Below are 24,692 nucleotides of genomic sequence, written 5' to 3'. Positions count from 1 at the left end.
AGTTATTCACAAGGCTGGAGAGTGGTTAAATGCTGCCATCTTGTGGTAAAGGAAAACTTTTCCTTTTCTTTTTCCTTCTTTGGTCTAAAAATTATTATTGTTATTTTATAGTTTTTAACAGTATTATATCCAAACCACTCATTTTAAATAATATGAATAATGTACCTTCTGCCATCCTTGTTGAGAGGAAGTGGCTCAAACTGCAAATAACAAAAGAGGCACTGTATAAAAAAAAAAAAGAGGAAACATGACTTTGCCATCATTTACATAACAGTTTATATAAATAAATCTCCAGCATCATATCAAAGTGTTGAATAAAACGGTAAATTGTGGTTCTTTTTTTATGATAATTTTACATGCTTTTTTTTTGCCATACATTTACTGTATGTGGGTGATTTTAACACTCAGCTCTACTCTTGGCTCCACCCCTACCCATGAGCCCCATGTGACCTAGTGTCAGGGTGAGGCTCTGGGTGCACTTGTTTCCAGGGGTTGACCTGCTACACAGGACCAGGAGGCCAAGGCTCGAACGGAGAGAGAGGTGCATTGTGTCCGGAGCCATGGACTACCAACAGAAACTGGCCGAAAAACTTACCATCCTCACTGAAAGAGGGAATGGGGTGCTGATACGTATGAACTACATTAAAAAGGTGAGGGAGAGTATGAAGATCTGTAGATGCGTGTAAGAGACGAGACGAGAAATAAGGAACTTGACTTTCGTGTCCTTTTAAGCTTTGGCCTGGTAATGTTCTCAAAATTTGTTTCTGCATACAGTTACTACACAAAGACACATCTAAGAGTAAACTTATTAGTATATCGTTACTGACTGCTTAGAATTAAACTAAAATTGAACAATATTCATAATTGTATGCATTCATTTCTATTTTCACTTTCAAAAGAACTGGGAATGAGAGCTTGATTGTACCGATTAACATTTACTTTTTTATCTACAATACAAAGCACAATGACTGTATAAAGCCAAACACTTTAGTAAAGTACTTTATCTGTGTTGCAAAAAAGTAGTACAGGGTCCTTTAAGGATGTTAAACATAATAATGTTTTTCAAAGGCAACAAACTCTCCAGGAGCTGTAACTCAAACACGAATAATGAGATGATGTGATTGTCACAGTTTTATAGTGTTTATAAAAGTGTTTTGTGTGTGCACCGACATAGCGGTATAGTGAGCAGTGTCTTCCAACTGCAACTGAGTATTTTTCTCCAAAGAGGAAGTGCAAACAGGAAGTCAGTCTTAGCTGTCAGTCACCTCCGATTCGGTCGTTCTGAGCTGAATGATGTAAAACTAACACAACAGAAAGATATAATGCAGGAATCAGACAGTCTAATAATATCACATCTATACCTGTTAATAGCTGCAGACACAGCATAATTGCTGCTTAAGATGGTTTATTTTGACATGACAGATATCTCTGGATGTGACAAGCAGGAAGTGACACTCTTCTCATGACACAATAGAACATGCTGTATCTACTGTGCACATGCACGCATAAACATACATCCCCTTTTATGTACTGTGTGTTTGCATTTATCTGGATAAGAAAAGAGAGAAAAAAAACTGTCTTATTTTGAGCCATTTTAAAACCTTGCCTAGTGAAGATTTGTTGAGCGTGCATTTTCTTTTTTCATGTTTATAATTTAGACTCGTGAGCTGCTACACAGTCTTCTACTGTCTCTACAGCCTCTAAACAGCCCCACGGGAGCAGTTTGGTGTTAACTATCTTTGAGGGTGGTTGGGAGAACAATATAACTAACTCTGCCTGTATGTTCCCAGCCAGTCTGAGCATTCAGTGACTTTCTGCTGACAAGCCTGCTTGGCTCATCATTGGCTGGATGCTGCTCCAAACAATTACAATCAAATCCTGCCAGGGAGACCCCACACACTGTCGCTACAGGGCTTGAGAATGTGTCAGACGTGTTGTCCTAAGTGTCACAGTATGATGTGCAAACTCATCACATCACACCCTCACATCTTTTTCATTTTCTAACCTGTTACAGATCTGTGCAGACCCTAAGCAGCGGCCGTCCATCCTGACAGATAAAGCAATGGAGTCCGCCGTCAAGTACATCAACAAGAAATTCCCCAACATTGACTTCAGAGGAAATATTGTGAGCATGAAGCAGTCTTTGTGCAAACTGTTTCTCATCTTGAGCGTGTACTTATTTTTCATGTTCAGTTTTCTTATGATCATAAAAACATAATTTTGACATGTTGACACAAAACTGTTTGCTTCTTATCAGTCAACAGACAATTATTGTTATTCAATCTTCACATGAAACATGTTTTGACAGTTATACAGAAAAACTGACCAGCTTTGTTCCGTTATAAGAAAATGTTTATCTTGTGATCTCAAGCAAACAAACATTTGTTTTCTTGAGATCATAAAATACCAAAACAAAAAGATCAGTGTTACCCAGACACATCTACTCATTCATTCATTCAAAGGTAGTTTGTGTACTGGATTGCATCGTTTTGACCAAGTGTCTGTTATTCTGTTCATGTTGTGTTTATATATTATTTATTTCATTTCATTCATCTGCATGGGACTAATTGGTTTAATCAAGTATTAACTGGAGCCTATCAACACACCCACCGGACCAAGGATTTCAACAATCTTTTCACAAAATGTGTCACCTCACACCTGAGCAGTAATGAACTGTCTTCATTATTGTTTATTACAGCAAAATCTGACCGGCATCCAGCGACAGAAATCTGAAGTGTTGACAGCCACATCAAGCTACTATGACTCTTTCCTGGACGTCATAGAGTTCAGGGTGATTATATGTCTCTCTTGCTGATTCTTTCTTTTTTTCTTTCTTCCTTTCTCCTTCTCAAGTTTTACATTTCGGGTTTTGTTTTTTGACACGAGCTCCTGCTGTATATATTGCTAAAGCCTAACATAGCAACTGCCTACATTAACACAACAATTGAAATAAAACAATGAAAAATAGCCACATACATCCTTCTTTGAACATGAAAACACAAATCTGGAAATAGGTGAATGATCGTGGCTACAGTACCCCGAGAGCTTCCTTCTCATTTTACTATTTTATTAGATGTTTTAGTTTCCAGAATGCATTTACATATAGAGTGGTTTATTCTGATATAGGAAAATAATTTGATTTTATTCCAAATATCAGTTTGTTACACCTCCCTGCACATTTGCATACTTTTGTGATGGAGGTCGCAGCCAGGCCAAGGCATCATCTGTATTTGTAGGACTGAGAATAACTTAATCATGATGTTATAGGAATATGCAAATGTAAAGTGATTATCAGGCTAGAGGAATCTATGAAAATGATAATGTGTTTAGGAAATCGTATTAGAGGCTTAAAATGATTGAAATGCTGCTTTGTTGTTGAGCATGTATTGTCTGTTTTCTAATCTCATCCTTCACTGTTCTTCATTCAGGACAATGTTTATGAGTTGCTGAACACCATAGACGCCTGCCAGTGCTTCTTTGATATTGTAAGTATTTACTGTATGGCTCGTAAATGAAAGCGCTGGAGTTGTACACAGCATCTGTGGATAATTTGACAAGCTCTCACTATTCTCTCCTCTTTTTTCATTCATTCTGCTGCAGCACGTTTACTCGTACAGTGCATGCTACACACTGCAGGATGTTTTTTTCTCTCTCCTCACAGCCTCGGCCTGTTCAGTCTGTCAGGGTGTTTTTTTTTATTATCATAATTATAGTGGCATATCTTGCCTTGTGCATTACATATATTCTACTGTTAAATGTCACTGATATCTGTCCCCTGTGATCTGATCTGCACAGTGAATGGAGGCATTTTAAGCATCTCACATGCTCGGATTTCTTTGGGGAACATCTCTCTAGAGGAAGACCTTTTATGCCAAATATAACTACAGATCCATTTTGATCCAACACATTTCTCACTGTACAAGATTCTTATTATTTTAGTTGTAAGACATTTTATATTCACCTTTCACACTCTTAATGAAAAACATCCCTGATGAAATTCCATTTCAAGCTGATGAATATTAAAGCAATATTTCCTTCACATCTGTCAAAATCTCTGTTCTTGGCTTAAAAAGTGGCAATAAAATAACAAGATATAGAATAAAAAGCATAGTTTTCTCATTGAGGAAGAATAGGGTTGTTACAGTGGAGTCTAATACAGACAGGTTTTCAGGTTTTTTGTGTATATATATGCTTCTGTTCTTCAAACTGACAATGGCTCCAATTGTGATGTCAACAATTGTCAAACAATCTTTCTTTTATTATCTACAGTATGTCCTGGTGAGCGTGAGGTAGTTTTAAGGGGTTAGTAACTGACTTCACTGGAATTTTGATTTCAGGCTGTCAACTTTGACTTCACCAAGAGCTACTTAGATCTGATCATCATCTACGCCTCAGTAATCATAACGCTCTCTCGCATTGACGACAAGAAGGCTCTGGTGGGCATGTTCAACTGTGCCCATGAGATGACCAACGGGAGCAGGTGAGAAAACAGGAAATATCTTAATGAATACTGAGGAGACATCACAGAAGAAGTGAAAAAAAAAGAAAGTATTTTTATGGATGGATGGATGGATGTGTTTTCCATTTACTCACCCTGATGGCTCGAGATAGTATTCAGTCAACACAGGGCTTGAATTTGTGTTTCTTAGCTATGACCAACACTTCATTCAAGGGCTATAATTAATGCCATTACAATTTTCCACATCCATCAATATGAATATTCTCCTGATCCTCATAATTAATTGGAATATTAATTGCCACGGACATCAGCAGCCCACCATTAACCTTGTGTGCCAAGTTGTATTCTGACACTTTGAGTCCGCCCATTTTGCATGATATTTATGAGATGCAGGATGCTTATCTTAGCCTGAGACGTGAGCAGGGAACACAAACATACATTTTAATGTCAACACACCACACACAGCTTAACCCCTTGAAGAGGAGCAGTCTCAGCTCCTCAGCCACTCATAAATGAAGCTATCATTTCTTTTAACATCAGTAAAATCGGTAATCGATAGGTAATGCTGGATTGATGTAAGATTGGCAGTGCTGTGTTATTAAAAATCCCCAACGTCTTTTCCTCCTCCTCTCCTCTGCGTTGATTAACTGTACGCTGTAATGAATCCCGCAGCGACCCCGCCTACCCACGGCTCGGCCAGATGTTTGTGGAGTATGAGCATCCTTGGAAGAAACTCACTGAGGAGTTCGGGCCTCACACAAGGGTAAGCTCGTTGTCTCACTGTGTGTATACAACGCTATGGTAACAGCGGAGGATTTGCTTCAGCTGAAAAGACGGCGGCACGGTAAAATGAATTGAATGTTCAACTGCTCCACCACGCATTTGTTTATGTTCACATTTAAACACAGAACATAAATACTGAATGATACACACTTCTGTTTTGTCTTGTTACACCACTTAACCTGAGGGTGTAAGTGATATATCGTCAAAAGTATATAGACACTTAAACATTAAACCCACATCTTCAAATGCTGAACATCTCATTTAATTTATGGGGGTTAATCTGCTGCTGTAACAGTCTCCACTCTTCTACTGAGGTTTTTACCAGATTTTAGAGCCTGGTTACATGGATTTGCTCCCATTCAGCCACATGAGCATTAGTAAGGTTGGGCACCGATGCTGGGTGATAAGGCCTGGCTCTCAGTCGAAGTTCTAACTCACCCCAAAGGTGTTGGGTGGGGTTGAGGTCAGAGTTCTTTACAGGTGTCTCAAGTAATTTATTTATAGTGTTATTTATTATGTGGCTTTGCGCAAGCAGCGTTTGTAAACTCTAAACAGTTGCCACAAAGTTGGATGCACACTGCTTTCGTAAAGATTACCATGTACTTTAGAATTAAGAGCTAAGGGGCCTCCCATTAAAAACAGCCCCAGACCAAAAGTACACAAACGTATGTGCATATAAAACTGCAAGAGACTACAGCTGTATGTTGCAAGTGCTTTACAAATGACTAACACAATATTAATACAAATTGGTAGTGATGGATAAAATGTGCCTTTGTACAAATCATCAAACCACAGCTTTTGAGCCTCCAGCTTGTTTTGCTCTAACTTTCCCCTTTTAGTTGGATTCCAGGTTGGAAGCGTTGCCATCTCTCTAAATCTCTGCCATTTGCCCCGTCCTCCGTCTCTGCCTGTCTCCAGCTTCCTCACTCACTGTTTTCCGTTCTTTCTTCTAGTCTGTGACGGCGGCGTTGCTGTCTCTGAAGATGCTCTACCCACGCAGGAACCTGCCAGCAGAGCAATGGCGGAGCGCCCAGCTCCTCAGCCTGCTCAGTGCTCCAGCAACCATGCTGGACCCAGCCTGCTGTGACACAGTGAGTCCTCCTTTCACCTCTTGTCCTGTACTTATCTCTGACAGAGGGAGAAAGAAAGAATGGGAGATAGTGTCTAAAATATGGTTTTTCCAGTGATGTCAGGTGCAGAAATGAGAGAAGGTGCCACAGCCAAAAGATGTAATAACAGTATATGTATAGTCCTTGAGGGTCAGATATATTCCACTTGACATTAGCTCTGTGTCCCATTTTCCCTCTCGTCCCATTACGGGACTACCATTTAGAAAATGATTTGTTTTACTGTCTCTTAACCTCTCGCTTGTCACTGAACTAATATTTCTACCCATCCCCCTTTTCTGCACCGTCCAGGTATCTATCATCCTCTCTGCTTTCCTCAAACATGGCCATTATGGTCCCTATGATGTAATGTTATGATCCCTGTTGCCTGTGGCTACCTCACATAATTACCACTGGCTAGGAAACTGACCTCCAGGCAGCCATTGTTCTTATGGAAAGATATAATATTTGAAAGCAAAAGACACCCACTCTTTTAAAGTCTATAGAGGAAACTGATAGGTTTGATATTGAGCTACAGTACATTTTGCCTTTTTAACACATTTTGGGAGAATAGTCAACATTTCTAGGTGGTGGAAATATTAAATGCATCATGTGTGAGTATAGGATCTCCAAAAATTTCTTTTGAAGGTGAAACAAGAATAGAGTAGCCATGTAGAAAGACTACCAGACAACTACCATACACATGTAGTTAACTGACAGGATTTTACTTCATCATAAGGTTAGTGCATGTGAAGCTGTTGTAAATGTGTCTGCGTTGGCAGTTAATAAGCTTGCTGTCCACTACAGATGGCATGTGAATACTTGTCTATGGAGGTGATGGAGCGATGGATCATTAGTAAGTATTGCTTATCCTGATTGATAACTTCCTTGATCATTAAGCTTTATCAAAGGATAATAACATGTTGAAAATTAATTCAATTGCAGTACCTGCAGAAATTTAAGATGTGCACATTTGTTTTTAGCTACAACAGATTTCTCACACAGTCACACTCACTGCTCTTGGATACTAGTTAAAGTTAAAGCTACAACCTTTTCAAAAATCTCACTCTTTGTTATGTTCCTATTCTCCTTGAAAAAGTTTGACATTAAATGAAAAAAAATGAAAAAAACTTTCAATGAATAGTAGCAGAATCAGTCCATCAGTTTTGCTATCTGTCCTTCTTGTAGTCGGCTTCCTGTTGTGCCACAGCAGCCTGAATACCAACCAGGCCTCCCAGGAGCTGTGGAAGATGGCTCTGCGGAGCGGCCTCTACCTCACCCTTACCAGAGACGAAATCCTCAACATACACAAAGTCTCAGAGGACCTCTTCGACAGCATCAAAGGGTATTGAAGCTGCACTGCGGCACTGTATTCTAGACCTAGCTGATTAATTAGATTTTAAGGAGGGAGATAATAGGCAAGTCTTTTCTGCAACCCATGTTTCAGACACTTAACAAAGGAGAAGAGATTTTAAAATGTGCCCTAAGTGCCACTTCAGATCACTGGCCTGGATTAAAGGGTTTGAACTGTTGAGGGTCTCTTCCTGGTCTTTTCAAATGCTCATTAAGTATATTTTTTAAAAAGTGTCTCTCCATAAAATGCTAGATATGCAGCTGAAGCTAGACCAATCTTACATTATTTCTCAGCTATTTCTAAATAACAAATAACAAACAAAATAATAACAAGAGCAAGGTTTGGGACCTTGGTGTCTTATATTTGGAGAAGAAGAGCTCGGATTATAGACTAACAGTCAAAGAGAAAAAGTGATGAAAGTGACATGATGTCAGTGTCCACAGAACAGCACTTACTCATTAGAGTGAAGGACTGTATTATATATCTTCATAAGAGTTTCAGAAGATAAAGACCAGTTTATACAGCAAAATTTCAACATGCCAAGACAAAGATGATAAAGGTCACTATTGCCTGACCATAGCAATTAATGTATCTGTAACTGCTTTAACTTTTTAGATCGTTAATTAGCTTCCTATTGCATTTGTTTAATATTTTTTTTCTTCATTTTTTTTTCAGATATGGCAAGCGAATCGCAGACATCAAGGAATGCCGTGAGCATGTTATACTCAACTGGTAAGCTTGGCAGGAAACTAAGCTTTGTTTTTGCCACTTGTGTGTCATAAATATTGAGTCATGTGTATTTACTTTGAAATGAGCCGTGAGAACCATGTATCCATGTTCATTTCCTGTGTTAATAACAGCGGGGCTATGCACAGAGAAAGGAGGCATTTTCTGAGAGGAGCGATGAAGGAGTTATTTCATGTTCTGGAGGATGAACCTGGACTTCTGGGACCGAAGGTAGAAGCCCAGTGATGAGCATAACAGTAGCACTTGAGGAATTTAAATCATTCATTACTGCAAGTTATAACTCTGGTGTCTGTGATCCAGTTTCCAACCTGCACACATATTAGACTTTGGGGAATATCTCTTGGGAATATCTTGACCGGGGGGGGGGGGGTTCCTTGGAATGACCCTGCATTTCGTAGTAATCATGACTTTTACTAATCTTAGCTGATATGCTTTCCTAACGCTCCTCTTTCGTCTCTGATCCATGTGCCAATCGAATCCCAAAGGCCCTGTTTGTCTTCATGGCTCTGTCGTTTTCCCGTGACGAGGTCCTGTGGCTCGTCAGACACTCTGAGAATATGCCAAAGATAAAGACGCCTGAGGACTACATTGACAAGTAGGTCATCGGTACAGAAGAAGAACACCATGGACTGCTGCAGCTGAAAGATCATGTTTGTGTCCAGAAATCTGGTGCTTAGTCGCTCAGACACTGTCAACAGTGGGGAGAATGACACATAATCCTAAAAATCTTTTGTATTCACTTGGTATTCATTCATGAATTCTTAATCCTAACCCCAAAAAAGTAACAGCAGCAATTGTGTCAGTTTAGAAGTTCTCCCTCGCTGCAACTCCACTCAGGAAAAGAACAACAGTGCAGCAGCTGTGTGTACATTAATTTTTAGCAGTGCAATTATCCCAAACTATGCAGAGGAGATTTTACAATGGATTATTTGTACAACTTTTTTGTGTTAATTAGCTTTTTCTGTTTTTCCAGTCAGATGGCAGAGCTGCTGTTCCACATGGAGAAGCTAAGAGGTCTCATGAGAAAGCACAACCAAGTACTACAGCGCTACCATGTTCAGTACCTGGCACAGTTTGATGCCTTGGTTCTCAATGACACCATACAGGTACCGGCCAGTTAGCGTTCGGCTCGTATGGGAGTATGTGTGTATAGCATCAACTGTGTGGGGGTGTTTAAATTCTGCCATTATTTGAGATGCAGACGCTGTCAAAGAGGAAAGAGGCAACAGTAATTATACCATTGAGTGCACCTGTTAATCTCCACCTCTTTTACATCAACACAAACTTTATGAAACAAGCAGCATCAAACTTTCTCTCCTCTGCAGAACATGTATGTGTGTCCAGAAGAGGAATCGGTCCTGTTGAGTTCATTTGTCTCAACCCTGTCCACTCTCTCAGTCAAACAAGGTAATCACACCAAAAACACTGAGTGTTACCTACACAGAACAAATAACACATTGAATTCTAATAATAGTGAATGGCTTTTTGCTGTGCAGTGGACAACAAGGAGGAACTGGATTTCAGAGCGCTTAGACTGGACTGGCTGAGATTACAGGTATGCAGGTTTATTAGATTGCTTGAATCATGAGTATAAAAGCTTTGTTTGATCAGATGGGAGACAGATATCACCTTAAAGTCTTCTTCACCATTCATTGTAGGCCTACACAAGTGTGAACAAGGCTCCTCTTCCGGTAAAGGAGTACCCCGATTTAGCAAAGGTGATGAACTTGATCCAGTTTCACACCAGGATGGTGGACAGTGTGGAAGAACTGGTGCAGGAGACATCTGAGGTGTCCATACTCTGGTCAGTCTCTCCTCTCCTCTCCTCTCCTCTCCTCTCCTCTCCTTTCCTTTCCTCTCCTCAAACTCTCGACTCAATACATTCACTGTTTGATTCTTTTTGTTTCCCAGCTTCTACCCACGTGTCTTTGAGAAGATGTTCAACCAGAGCAGCGAGGAGGTGACCATGAAGCGTTACCTCATGTCCTTCCCTACTGCCTGTTCCCACTTCAGCCATTGTGGACACTCTCTCTGCCCAGAAGAGGTCAGTGTTCAGTCATCTGCCTTCTATCCTATTAATCATGGGCCGGGCTGAACTGCACACTTAACATATGCTGCTATTTGTCTTCGTGTCTAGATACAGGCAATGGAGAAGAAGACTCTGCGCCTGTGTGTGATCTTCCTGGAGCAGATTGCCAAGCAGACCAGTAATGTTGTGTTAGAGATTTGTGCCGAGCAGAGCAACCTCAATGACCAGGTGAAATCTGAATCTTATTCAGGTTAAAAAAAAAAAAAACAGAAAACGAATTATCAAGCACAAATTGATTCTGCCAAACTCCATATCAGAATGCAATTATTCTAGTCACAGCTTGGCATCAGTGGATGTAGCTGCAGGCAGTGGACAGACTTGAAAATTTGAATAAAATGATAAGACAGGTCTCTAACTCTGGAGTTGATTAATGCAGTGCTGTTTCTCTAATCCCCTGAGGAAAATATGACAAAAGTGTTTACATTTTGGCTGAGGTCCTGCTATGTGAACACCAAAACTCCAATGTTTATCTTTGAGCATCTTACCCAATATTTGCTTAACTGAATTCTTCTCCCCTCTCTGTCTCTCTCTCTTTTTATTTTCCCATTTCTTCTCTCCTTCTCTGCCTCTATCACTTTCCACTTGATAACCCCTTAGCTGCTGCCCAAGCACTGTGCTGAGACCATCAGCGCCGCTCGCCATCGAAAGCAAAAGAAGCCGATGCCAAAGAAAGGAGAGGTCCAGAAAGAGAAACCTGGTGCTGAAAGCCTGAGGAAAGACCGGACTGTTGTCACCAAGTCAGCTTTTTCTCTTTGTTTCCCTGATTGTCTCCATCTGTTCCTCTTCTTATCTAATGCTAACTCATACTTTGATCATTTTCCTGAATTGGGAGATGAAGTTGTTATTAATACATCCCTGTTTTCTGGAAATGTGCAGCATTATCACCAGCCAAAGAACAGTTGAATAAATGCTGTGTTTGGTCCTAGTTCTGTAAAAGTTATTTAAAAAGTAGAAATAATTCTTCTGTCTACTGATATTTTCAAATCATTTCCTTCACTCTTTGACAAATTCCTTGTCTTAAACTATAAGGATGAAAATGCTCTCGTCTATAGGCTATAATTGGTTTGGAACTTTATTGCCCTTCAAGCTGACTCAGTCAGCCTTGACAGGAACTGAATCAAGCTGTTGAAAATAAGAAACAAAACACTTCAGCCTATTAGAGAAACACATTCACTGGCAGCACACTTTATGTTGGCCTATTCATTGTTTGGTAATATTCTGTATATAGCCACAGCTCCAAAGCTCCTTAATTAAATCTGAAGAGTTGTAACTCTGTCTCTCTCCCTCCTCTCAGCTTTCCTCCCCTCTGCCTCAGTTTGGAGGGTTTTACAATTTTCTAACATGTTTATTACCTTATTTGCCTGAGAAGAGCACATCCATACTACCGTCATTGTCAAAATATTTGTCCTAAAGACTTGCATCCTCCCCTCTCTCTCTCTCTTTCTCTCCCTCTCCCTCCCTCTCTCCCTCCCTCCTCTAGTGTTGACAAGATGCATCTGATGCTGACAGAGCTCTGCTCCACCTACAGTCTCTGCAGTGACTTTATTGTCTTCGACCACATCGTCGTCCCTACGGAGTTCCTCATCTCTCATCTGGAGACACGCCTCTCTGAGTATGCTGAGTCGGGATGGGGGGATTATTATATTTGTTTAAACAAATGTTGATGATATGAGTCATGAGGGTGTTTAAAAACTCCCTGAGATGCCATTTTTGCAAATTTCCTTCTTCTAAATCTCCCTGTGCTTACTTAAAAACTATCTGCACCAGAAGCTTTGGCTTTTATTTTTTGCTTATGTCACTTCAGCGTCTCCATAAACAATTACTGTTAGAAATATGATAATCACTAACATTAGCACTGGCTTTGCTAGTGAAAGAAACATACTGTCTATGTAATATTGTGTCTTCTGCCATTACATAAATGTGCTGCACAGCTGTACCCCAGTGTGCTAACATAATGCCATCATTTCACTGTTTTCGTACTGTTGGCTCTATGTCCAAACTCATTGCTTGAATACTCAAATACCATTAGCCTGACCTGTATGCTGAAAACAGGCTGTAGAAATCAAGTCTAATCACTGTAACCACGATGTGACATTTGTATCGGGGAAACTCAAAAGCATCACTAGATACAGCACATCTTCTCCAGATTGTCACTCATTCACAGACCTTCATCCCCCCTGACAATCATGGAATGATTTGGAGCTTGTCTCCTGTGAAATGTCTCCTCCATCACTGTAATGAACCCTGCTTTACTATCTGATTCCTCCGTGTCAGGCGGTGTTGCGCCCACTTAAAAATCGGAGAAGAGATCCATCATGTTACTCCCATGCTCTGTGTCATTTCAATGCTAACTGTTATTTAGATTAGGGCTTGGTACCAGGGCAACCTCATGTTTCTGTGTATATGCTCTGCTTAGTCTCCCTGTCTTAGCTGATGATTATCTCCCCTGTCACCCTAAAATTAGCACCCTTGAGTAGCAGCATGTTTGCAGTGATTGGCCTTTCCATAGCTCAAAATCGTAAATACAGCATAGTCAGGGAGGGAAGGACCCTGACAAAAAAAAAAAAAAAAAAATTGCAGCGAAGCCCTGGAGCAGTGAATGTGCTGAGCTAATGAGAGTAGCGCCATGTCACCATGGCTCGTTTAACCTGTTTCAAGGTCCCATCTGTCCAGCCCTGAGTCTGCTTTAGCCCGGTGATAAGTGACGTTGGTTAAACATTGTTTCTCCAGGATCATCGTGAGAATGGCTAATTACAATCAGACCACCCAGGAGATAGCCCGTCCCTCAGACCTACTGGCAGGGATAAGAGTCTACACAGCCACCCTGCACAGCCTCTCCAGCTACATCAACGTGGACATCACCCGGCTGGTGAAGAGCGTCCTGCTGCAGCAAACACAGCCACTGGACTCACACGGAGGGCAGACCGTTACGACCCTCTACACAAACTGGTGTGTGTGATATATAGGTTTATCTTCTGTGTGCTTCATGCAAGTGTCCATTTAAAACACATGTATCCAATATATATCAACTGGCTCTGACAGCATAACCATCATACATAGAGACGCACAGGAAGCATTAACACATATGCAGCGCAGCAAGAAGTGCAAATACATGCTGTTGGTGTTCTCTCTGTCTGTTTTCTCTTTTTCTTTGTAATATACTTTCCCCCACTTTAATTCAAACGCCTGTTGTATAAAGGCTGAAGAAGTGTTTCGTGTTTTTCCTCAGGTTCCTAGAGAGTCTCTTGCGTCAGGCCAGCAACTCCCTCATTGTCCACTGTCCCACAATGCTCTGCTTTGTCAACCAGACTACTGACAACGAACCAACTTTCAGAGCAGAGGAGTTCTCAGATATTTCAGGTCAGCCCCAGATTTTATTACAGTCATGTAATCTGCAGCATATACTGTATGTCGATATGTTAATATGAACTTCATCCAATCTGAATGCACACAAATAATACAAAGCAGCACATGTTTAGAGTTGCGGTGTTGATATTTTTAGAAATATAGTTTCTCACTGACAGTCATGAGCAACATGCAAATGTTAGTATGACAGGAACAACTCGAAACAACAAGGCTTTGCTATGAACTTGAAAGTTCATGTACTTAAGCAACTTGTAGTTACTGCAAATCATGAAGACTTTTAGTCGCAGGTCTTGTAGTCATTTTTAACATTTTTTTTTCTGTGAGAGTTTGTATGACAAGTGTAAAAAGACACCGGTGAGAAAGAAATTTTTTCCTTCATTTTCACTTTTTGCAGCCACATGTTTTTTTTACACACGACAGGTTCAGAAAGTTCCCCTGTACTCTGATGTTTAATGACCAGAGGCCCACAGATCCAAGAGATGACTCACTCGTTTGAAAAGGCACAACTTGAAGATCTCGTTCACTCCTGTGAAACCACATGCAGGGGGAGTGTTATTGCTCAAGAGGATGTGGAGCTTGTTATTGTGGCGGTGTGTGGTGTTCTCTTTCACACTGCCTGTCATGCAGTTTATTCTGACACTGCCTGGCTAATGTAAACTTCAGTATTTCTTATCATCTCCCTCGCTCTTCCGTCCCTGTCACGTAACTATTTCAGCATCACTTGTTTCTCCTCCACACAGCCTCCTCCTTTTGCCTCCATGCTGCCTCGTAGGAGCGGTGGACTTCCTTATGACTGCATTAAGGCTCCACCACAGACCTTAGCTCATGCTGCACACGACACAAGCAACCATGGGCATTACACACACACGCCTACGCTCAGAGATGCATTCACGAGGCACGCACAGAATCGGTACCTTGGAGACCACTGCACTTCATCATCGTAGTCTATATTTACTCCTCAGTGAGGTATGCGCCTGCCTCACAGTGGCTCACCCGCCAGTCCATTAACCACCTCCAATTTTAACCACACATGTCCTTATCCATCCATAATCAGGTAGATTGGAGAGATGTGGAGCTGAGTGAAAGGTCTAATAGCTGCAGTTGTCTCTCTCACATTGAGTCAGCTATGCTCACAAATCAAATGGAATCTGTGTCCTTAATGTCTCTGTTAGAAATTCAGACTTTGTATTAGATTCCTGGAAAAATGCCACACCAGAAAGTTTTCTCCAGCTGGGCTTCATTCCGTTTGTTGGGCTGCTTGACATCAACATCAATGTAAGCCTCTGTTGATACTTCATCTCCATCCAATCATGATCTTTAAAATTATTCATGTAACCCTCTGAACAGAGCTACGTGCCCTGGCGGAGCTAATTGGTCCATATGGCCTGAAGTTTCTCAGTGAGAACCTGATGTGGCACATCACCTCTCAAGTCACCGAGCTGAAGGTACAGTATGATGCTCATTTGAAGAACGTACATCTGTGGCCTGCTGAGTTATCTGGGTATAAGTTATCTGATGAATTGTTCAGAGGAAAACAAGGAAACTCCCTAAATCTGGAATATGGACAGACATTTAAAAACAAGTTATAGGGATCAAATATATCTGTTTTGCTACATTGATGTTAACGCTGAAATAAATACAATAAATAATTTACAATTTAATACATTTAAAAATATGGTAAAACTAGTTTAATCATACCAAATCGCTTGAATTCTGTATTCATTGCATAAAGATTGTTGGTTGTTCATTTACTTATGTGGAATAACAAACTGAATTATAAATATATCAAATCATCAAAATAGACATTTTTCACATTAAGTGTGGCAGTGATTTCTTCTTTTTTATATTATATGTTCCCATTGTTTTATATTTTTTATAAAGTGAGATCTGAACTCAGTTTTGACCAAACACGTAATTACTACATTTACAAAGGTATTGTCAAATTTCTGAGCACAAAGCACTGTAACTGTTTCCTTCAAGAGGAAGAAAGAGAAAGAAAGAAAATAAATTATGATGAATTTACACTATTTCTCATTTTGTGGGGAAATGAGCAATCTGTGCTTTTAAAGCTGTCCTTTATCTTGTCAGACTCATGTATCTCTTTTAAAACAGCAGCTCCTCACATATAAGAAATCACCTAGTACAGCTGTAATGTGTCAGGCTCCCCACCTTGACGCCTATGAGTGAAGTGAGGAGTTGCACCGTGGCAGCTCTGACACTGCTTTAACCTCTCTCCTAGTTTAACTCCCACTTGACGTTTGGTCTTTTTTTATCTTTCAGAAACTGGTGATTGAGAACATGGACATCCTGGTACAGATGAGGAACAACTTTGATAAGCCGGAGGAAATGACCGGTCTTAAAAAGAGGCTGACAGGTGAGAAGTGGAGAGAGGAACGCGGGGGCAGATAAAGGGGAGAAAGAGGTAGAGGGTTGAAAGGAATGGATAAAAAAAAAAAAAGTGTAGGAAGAGAGCAGGTAGTTCACAAAGTACAAAGTGGAGGAAAAAGTATGTGATGACAGAGAGAAGAGGAACAGTAACAAGAGGTGAAGGACGAGTACTATAGATGAATCACGGAGCAGGAGCCATTATCATTTCTGCTCTGACTGACATTCAAATGTTTGGCCTCCTTGCAGACCAGCAGGACCCTGTTCTTTATACATCACTTCATCACTTTAAGTCAGGCTAACCTGATATTAGCCTACTAAAGAACTGAGCCTGGGATAACAGTCCTGAAAGGTTTTCAATGTAGAGACAAGCATGAAATTGAGTTAAGATGTCTGCCAGGACAATGTGATGCAGAGCAGGGAACCAACATTAACACTTGCAGAGAGCATGTCCAGGTATGAGACAAACAAACAAAATCATAATAATAAAATGCTATTATCAAGCTCAACTACAAGAAGTCTCTTCGGATCCTTTATGGTGCTATCAGCCATCAGTTGAATTGAATATAAAGTGAGCATTCATACATTTTCTTCTTACATTTTTCTTTCATTAAATCATTTGAAACAGTGTGTGAGGATGCTGAGGAACATGTATATTGAACTGTTGCTAATGATTCAACGAAAAGAAAGATGTAAGAAGAAAATTTGAGAGTACTTTTTTCTCTGGGCCTGTAATCAACAAATTTTATATATAGGACCTGATATACAATGATAATGTATGATCTTTATACTTGGTGACCTCTTGTTTTCTTAAAGACCATATTATCAGACGTTATTTGAAGCAAATTACCATGCGAGCTGTCTGAAACTGTGACACTGAGCCGTAACCTCATGTGCCCAGTGATCACACATTCATATTTGTAACAACAGCACCGGGTCACTTATTCACCCACAGTGTTACATTAGAGGACACTGCTTTATGGTCCGGTGTGTTTAAGTTGAAATGATAAAGACCTTGATAATACAGCCACAAGTCCTGATCCGTTTCATGTGCACTTGTAGGTGGAGAGAATGTACTGAAGAGGATGACCATCATCGGGGTGATCCTGTCCTTCAAATCAATGGCACAGCACTGTCTGAAAGATGTAATGTCCAACAATATTTTATGATGATGTAAAACTCTTGGGCAGCTGATAAACTGCTGATGAAACTGTTTGTAATGCAGTGCAGGTACAACAGATAAGGGCATGTGATATTCAGTGTGATATGAAAGGTCCTTCTTGACATTGGAAATAGTGGTTTGACAAAAAAAAAAAGAAAAGTAATTCAAGGGTCACTTTTTTTTCTAGAGCCTTGAACTGCATCTTGTGGTGTTCACCAGAGTTTGCTTTCCTGTCATATGCAGTGTTGTGCAAGTTCTCACTGCACAAAATCTAGCTCAAAATTCAGTTCACTAAGATTAAAATGAACTACTTCACATTCATCTCCTCTGTTCTGAGAACCCATCCAACCCCAGCCCCCAATCATTACCACATTTCTAATATAGAATCGCAGACAGAGATTACTTTTAAAAGTGAAGAAAAACCAATGCGAGTATATGTTTTACTACAATGTGTCACAAAGCAAGACAAATTTAATTCAGCTCTGCATGTATCTTTTTATTATGTTGAAAGTGAAAGAAGAGGTGCAGTGTGTGTGTGTGTATATACTGTGTGTGTGTGTATATATAAACCCATTATTGGCTAGAAGAAAAAACTCCTTGATTGCTTCATACTGTATATATCGGTCTTTCCTTTATTATGTATAATCAGTGGTGTGTCATATAATCCTATAATCTAGATCCTGCATAAGCATTGCCCGTACCTGATGGGGCCTATCATGGGCCTGAGAGATTTCATCACCCCTGAAGCAGACATCAAGGTAAAACACAGCTTTTATAGCACTTCTAAAGATCTACATTGTAAAAAAAAAAAAAGCATCCATATTTTTGGCTCCCACAGAGGAATAAAGTGCCATAATCAGGTTTTCACTGTGCATGAATCATCCCATCACAGTTTATCAACAGTATATTAACAGTTTATTTTCACAGGGTCAACTTATTGTGGGAGAATTTAGGTTTAAGTATTATTGTATTGACATGTATTCAAATGTATATTTACATTTGAGACTGCGGGGAGGTGACTGATTGCCATCAGAGGTTAAGTATGCGGACTGTACTGTAGCACAGTGTGAGGCTGAATATAATTAATTTAAATGATAGACACCGAGCAACAGTGAGAGAGAGAACCATTTTTTTTTTTGTATTCTTTAGTACCAACCAAATTAAATTCCTTATCTCCCTCTGGAGCAATCTGTGTGACTGTGCCTCATGAACTCCCGCTCCCTTTACTTACGTCTGGTCTCTGAGTGAGGCATAACAGCCGTGCCACAGCCCGGGCCAGGATAACCCCAAAGACGTCAGCAGCCCCCTCATGCCTCCGTGAGAGAGACTCTGATCGCTGCTGCAGCTCTGCACTCTAAACCACATCAGTGGAAACATTCTGCCCAGACAGGCCAGCCATCCATGCAACCAGAAATAGGGCGAGATCAAAACCTGTGTCAAGACGAAGACACCCACTACTGATTTAGTGTCACTCCTTAGAGGATATACTGTATGTCACTTTTATGGCTGTAGCGTAAAATACAAATCACAGATTAGCTTTGTATTGGCTGTGTTTTTGTGGTGTGGCAATTGGGCAATAAAATGTGATAAAATGATTAACATTTAAATGGTGCATTAAATTTAATCCATTAAACCTCGGTGGGCCAGTCATTGCAAACTCATGTTGTGCAACTGTTCAACACTGTTCAAACCCACACAACTTCATTTTCAATTGTAGTGTAAAATTTTAAAAGATGCCAAACACTTCAGGCTGTATTTTGAGAAAATGTGCATAGTATGCAGTGGTGATATTTATCTATGTAAGTCCACATTTGTCTGAGTGGTAATTTACTTGAGTTTCACGCTACTTTACTTGTAAACATCACTACATTACAGAGGGAAATTTAGTGTTTTCATTTACTAGTAAGTAAGATTTCAGATTAGGACGTTTACTTGGAATATTTTAGAGCGTGGTGTTTCTACTTTTCGTCAAGTGAATCAATTGAACACTTGTTCACCACTGAAAACATAATGGACAAGACACGTAGAAGACACAAAGACACATCACAGAGCTTCAATGAAAACATGGAACAAGCTAATACAGAATCGGTGTAAAACAACATCCTTTTTACAACCTTAAAGGTACTAAAGTTTTAAATTGTACTTTATGTCAGCATCCCTTTAACCTTTATGACCTTACAGGTGACTCTGAGAGTTTTTGAGTTGGCGTCTGCTGCAGGGCTGGCATGCGATATCGATCCTGCCCTCGTCAAAGCTATTGACAACATGCAGACAGGTAAGACTAAAACGATTAGTGCTGTTTCTGTAGACAGCATGAGGTGCTCGAACGGCTTAGTGATCAGGAGGATAGAGTGTTCTTTCATCTTTTGTTGTTGTCTATCAAAAACCTCCAGATAACACATCCACTGATGAGGAGTACAAGCTGTCCTATTTGCTGCTCGTCTACATCGCCGTGTCCCTGCCTACCTTGGCCCTGGACAACAACTCGTCCTACAGCCGAGAGCATGGAGGTGCATATTCATTCATTCATTTTCATCTGCTACAAACAGCTTGACAGTAATTAGTCTCCAGACGGCCCTCGACCAACTACTAATCACTACTTCTTCCAGCCATTACTTGCCAGCTGCTGATAGTGGATAACAAAGGTACTCCACCCTGAAACACTAAGCTTATTAGCATCTCTGTGTATCATACTTTCCAGTCTGACTGACGTGGTCCGAAGCAAAGTATGTCGGTTAATGAGAAACACGTTTCTGTTGAGAGACTTTTGTTTACAGATAACTCTGGCTGACGTGCATCGATACAGTTACTCTTGGCATGTGGCCCTGCTGACCCTAACTCCTTGGCTCTGAGCCTGGACTGCAACATTAAGAGCAGCAAATAGCCGAGATTTCTATCAAAGCACAGGGTGGCGTTTGTCTCCGATTATTTTCTTTGTCTCTATTTTCCATTGGCATGTTTGAAATAGATTTACCCTGTGAGCCTGAGGAAATATGCTCAGCATGCTTCCTCTTAAGTGTTATGGATCATTAAGTAAATTTCTCTAATCGTCGCTAGAAAAACATCCTCTCTCTGGCTAAAGTCGCAGGACGTGCCATTTCATTCTCTTTATTTGTCAGTGATGAATTTTGTATTTTTATCTCCTCAGGTCACAACAACAACATCCACTGTTTAGCTACAGCTATCAACCAGCTGGCTGCTGCCATGTTCACTGTTCAGAACAAGAACATAGAGCAGCACCTCAAAGAGTTTCTCTTGGTGAGTGGCAAATATTTTATAAAGTTTCTTACCATTTTAAGTAATAAAAAATAATGTGTACACTTGTAACTCTTCAGGCCTCTAAACATTATTCAAATGAAGAAGTTTCTTCATATTTAAGGGTTACAAGCAAAACTATTTGGGAGCATTGAATGAATAGTGATTTTCTTATGTAAAACCATTAAATATGACTCATAAATAAATAGTTTCTCGGGCACACTACTTTCTCAAGACACTGCCAACCCTTTGCCCCAGTTGAGGTCACGTCCAGCAGCGTAAAAAAATGTTCCAGTTGTTTGATCTGACTCTTTTTTTTACCTCGTGTCATTCCACAGATTGCCTCCTCCACTCTGCTTCAGCTGGGACAAAATGTTGAGAGAGTGGAGGTCAAAAACCGAGAATCCATCTACCTGCTCCTGCACATGGTAAGCTTTCCAGTTCGTACTAGTCATGTATTTTCAAATTTACAATAAGGCATAAATGGGTTCATAATTTGACTAATGAAAAAATCTGTGACTCAGTAATTGGGTTTTTTTTTCTTTACAATAAGCCATCAGGCCTGCGGGGTCTTCTATAAAAGCTTATTTCTTATCTCTAAAGCATGAATGATTAACAATAAAGTAATTAGTGAAAACTTATAAACCGTTTATAGTATGCATATTTGAAGTGGTGCTGACATTTAAAATGGATGGAGAAGGGCCTTTTTATATCATAAATACAGATGAGAAAGTGAGTTTTTATTGTTTTCAGCCATAACTACAGCACAGTAAATAATGAATAAATGGTATTGATCAACAGCTTTATCAAATCCTCAACAAATATTACAGTCATTTTGTGCTATGGAAAATCACTATGGTCCCAATGTCTTTGACATATAAGACTGCTTTTATTCTATATTTTTTGTATTTATAACAAATCCCATGAAAATAACAAAACCAGGAATGAATTCATCTTACAAAAGAGTATTTTCTGCAGAGTCTGATACAACTTCTTTGTGCCATAGAATCAACTGCAACCACTGGCCAGGAAAGCATGTTCCTTCATTACAGTGAACACAAACTGCAGTTTACGTTTGCTAAAAACCAGAGTACCCACCTCCTGTAGGAAACTACAGTATATATCAGTGACTTAAAAAAAAAAAAAGAAGATTTTTACATCTTCAGTAGGAGCAAATGGGCTTGGGGCAGATTTTGGTCTTTTAATGGGATAGTAACAGGACAATAGGAAAAACATAAAATAACTCGAGTTGTAACATTTTTAACACTGATTCATTTAGATTGTCGAGGAGTCTCCCTTCTTGAGCCAGGACATGCTGGAGAGCTGCTTCCCGTATGTTCTGCTCCGAAACGCCTACAGAGAGGTGTACAGGTCCTTCATCGTCACTCTGGGCTGAAGACCTTTTTTTTTTTTTAAATACTTTTTAATTTAACTTTTATTTATCCACCAGAGTATTTTAATGTGCATCTGCGTTTTATTTCCGTCACTGTTCAGCCTCTGAGTCATACAGATCAGCACATTCACACCAGCTCAGCCGCTGCCTTGGACATTTTGATCACATTAGTGCTGATAATGTTTCCTGTGAGTCAGCACTCTTGATGTACCCACATTAAAAAATCCTTCCTCATTTCACAAACTCTAGATTCGCTTTTATGGCTCTTATCCACCAGTATTATGGGGTAGATTTATGACTACTGTAGTATTACTAATATCATCTTGTATCCTTTAAATATAATTCAGGTATATTCTCTAACCTCTCTTTTATATTTCACATATCAGCTCCAGACACAATGAGTGCCATGGTATCTTAAAGAAAATATGTTTTTAAATATTTTTAGATTGAATCCACATTTATTCAGATTTTTAATAGATTATTATTTTAATAGTTGCTGCACAACATTATTTCTCACAAATTTTCCCCAAATAAAGATGATAATTATAAACTGTTTGTTTTCTTTTTGGTCTATATTCAACATGTGTTCCTCGTCTATTTCCAGTCCGTTCTCCACCCTCACTATCCTCCCATCCTTCCTCCCAGGGTGAGAATCTTGTCCTCCTCATATCTCATGTACAATTTAAATGATGCACTCCAGTTTTACAGAATCGAAAAATGCTTGCTGCTAATTTTAGATTGGCCTTGAGTGATTTTTATTTTGCAACCAGCGCTGTTCCTTCTTTCTTCCTTGTTTCCTCTCTCTTCTGTCTCCTCTTTCCTCGCCCCATTCTGCAGCTTTGTATGGTTGCCACACTGGAGATATGAATGCTCACATCCGTTTGTGTACAGCATGTGTGTATGTACGTGTGTGTATGTACGTGTGTGTGTGTGTGTGTGTGTGTGTGTGTGTGTGTGTGTGTGTGTAAGTTGTATGTAGGGTTTCAGCAACCAAGGCTGAGGGACCCAGCCTTCTCACAAGAGCACAAAAGGTTCAATTCCCACTACAGGCAACACTGACGTGAATACACAGATGAACATTCATGAATAAACATGGCAGATCCTAAAGCACTGCATTACCAAGCCACACACTTAATGCAAAACTACAAGCACAGAATTAAACAGTGTAAGTGAGTGTCTTTATGTGTTGTGTGTGTGTATAAAGGGTTAAAGACTCACCGACCAAAGAACAAGATGAGATACAAAACCTAAAAAAGGAGACGTTGGCATCGAATGGAAAATGAATAGAATTACATTCAATAATGATCAAAGCTACAAAAATAAGATCCAGCTTAATTTTTCTATCATCTATACTTCCTGTTATGCTTTGAAGGAGCAGCCATATTTCTGTTGAGGGGGTTTGCTCATTCTTATTTCATCATACCTCTCATTAGGCCCCCTTTTTTAAATAATTTTAAGGGAACTTTTCTTTATCTGTTGTAGAGGAGGCTGTGTCCTCATCACCAGGGTTTGATATGACATTATAACATTTTATTTAACCCTCCTATTTTGCATTTATAAGCAGTATTTAAACATTTAATTATTAGTTAATAACAGGCTATAATGTCATTGTGAGCAAATATAAATAATTATTAAAACAAAAAAAAATGAAACAATGCGTTATAGTGTATTATAAACTGTTAATATAGTGTTTATAAATGCTAAATGGGGGTGGGGGGTGGGGTAAAGTAAGTGTTACCGATGTTATGTCATTTTTTGTAAAGCAAAATAATTATAATGAAAAATATGATTATTGCTATAGTAATAATGCTGTGATCATATGTGTATTCTGCAAGTTCAGGCTTTACATGCAAATGAACTATTCCCTTGCAGCTCCAGTTTATCCTGTTCCAAGACTCTGAGGACAGTTAATGGTGGAAACTCTGGTCCTGATATAAAGACTCTGCTGATTGTGTTTGTGACGCAGAGCCACCCCTGCTGACTTGTCGAACACTGAAGATTACACACACACACACACACACACACCCACACCCACACAAATACTGTACACACGCTGCAAATACAGTATACATAAAGAGATGAAAAGGACTAGACATATCCGTGAGTGTGAGCAGAGCAGCTATATACACACACACTTAAACAGAAGACAATCAAACATGCTGGATTCATAGCAATACACAGAGGCATAAGCTCATTCTGTGTCTCTCTTACAAACACTGGCAAACACACACATGGTCTGCAGCAGCATTCAGAGCCTGAGGTCATGACACCGACTTGTAAAATACACAGAGCAGGTGATAGACGTCTCAGTCTTGTGACATGGAGGACCACACTGGAACGGTAAGATACTGCTTCCAATGTTTTATTCTTCTAACTTTACACTTTCTGCACATGTATATTTACAGTCACATTCCCTGGTTGTAACAGGCAATAAAGATGCAGAAGGATTAGATTTGCTTATTCGGTGAATGGTGTGTTGTGCAATGAGGTGTCACTGTATTTTTTTGAACATAGAGATATACTTTGTATGCTTCTCATCATTGATATGAATACTAATATACAGTAATCTCATATGTTGCAAAATTTTAAAGGT

The 24,692-nt window shown here is 39.7% G+C and overlaps 1 protein-coding gene across 1 annotated transcript; it reads left to right on the top strand.

Moving 5' to 3' along the window:
* Nucleotides 1-560: 560 nt before the first annotated feature.
* On the top strand, nucleotides 561-22,637 carry nckap1l (NCK associated protein 1 like). The gene is made up of 31 exons (XM_022748290.1): nucleotides 561-650; nucleotides 2,015-2,125; nucleotides 2,699-2,791; nucleotides 3,429-3,485; nucleotides 4,338-4,480; nucleotides 5,132-5,222; nucleotides 6,196-6,333; nucleotides 7,156-7,204; nucleotides 7,537-7,693; nucleotides 8,378-8,434; nucleotides 8,563-8,659; nucleotides 8,935-9,044; nucleotides 9,423-9,555; nucleotides 9,775-9,856; nucleotides 9,946-10,004; nucleotides 10,108-10,253; nucleotides 10,361-10,493; nucleotides 10,587-10,706; nucleotides 11,136-11,275; nucleotides 12,019-12,150; nucleotides 13,269-13,487; nucleotides 13,768-13,898; nucleotides 15,252-15,349; nucleotides 16,185-16,278; nucleotides 17,352-17,434; nucleotides 18,129-18,209; nucleotides 19,633-19,726; nucleotides 19,845-19,961; nucleotides 20,600-20,709; nucleotides 21,045-21,134; nucleotides 21,986-22,637. Exons 1-31 carry the CDS (start codon nucleotides 561-563, stop codon nucleotides 22,100-22,102), a joined length of 3,372 nt encoding a protein of 1,123 aa, XP_022604011.1. The 3' UTR covers nucleotides 22,103-22,637.
* Nucleotides 22,638-24,692: the final 2,055 nt, after the last annotated feature.

This window comes from Seriola dumerili, unplaced genomic scaffold (genome assembly GCF_002260705.1).
Source record: "Seriola dumerili isolate Sdu_G_001 unplaced genomic scaffold, Sdu_1.0 BDQW01000121.1, whole genome shotgun sequence".
In the NCBI taxonomy this organism is placed as follows: Eukaryota; Metazoa; Chordata; class Actinopteri; order Carangiformes; family Carangidae; genus Seriola; species Seriola dumerili.
This window is presented reverse-complemented; position numbering and strand designations above follow the sequence as displayed.

Coding starts and splice junctions, on each gene's coding strand:
- nckap1l (XM_022748290.1), top strand. CDS start 561: ATGGACTACCAACAGAAACTGGCCGAAAAACTTACCATCCTCACTGAA. Junction 6,334..7,155: donor ACCCAGCCTGCTGTGACACA/GTGAGTCCTCCT, acceptor TGTCCACTACAG/ATGGCATGTGAATACTTGTC. Junction 10,707..11,135: donor AGAGCAACCTCAATGACCAG/GTGAAATCTGAA, acceptor ATAACCCCTTAG/CTGCTGCCCAAGCACTGTGC.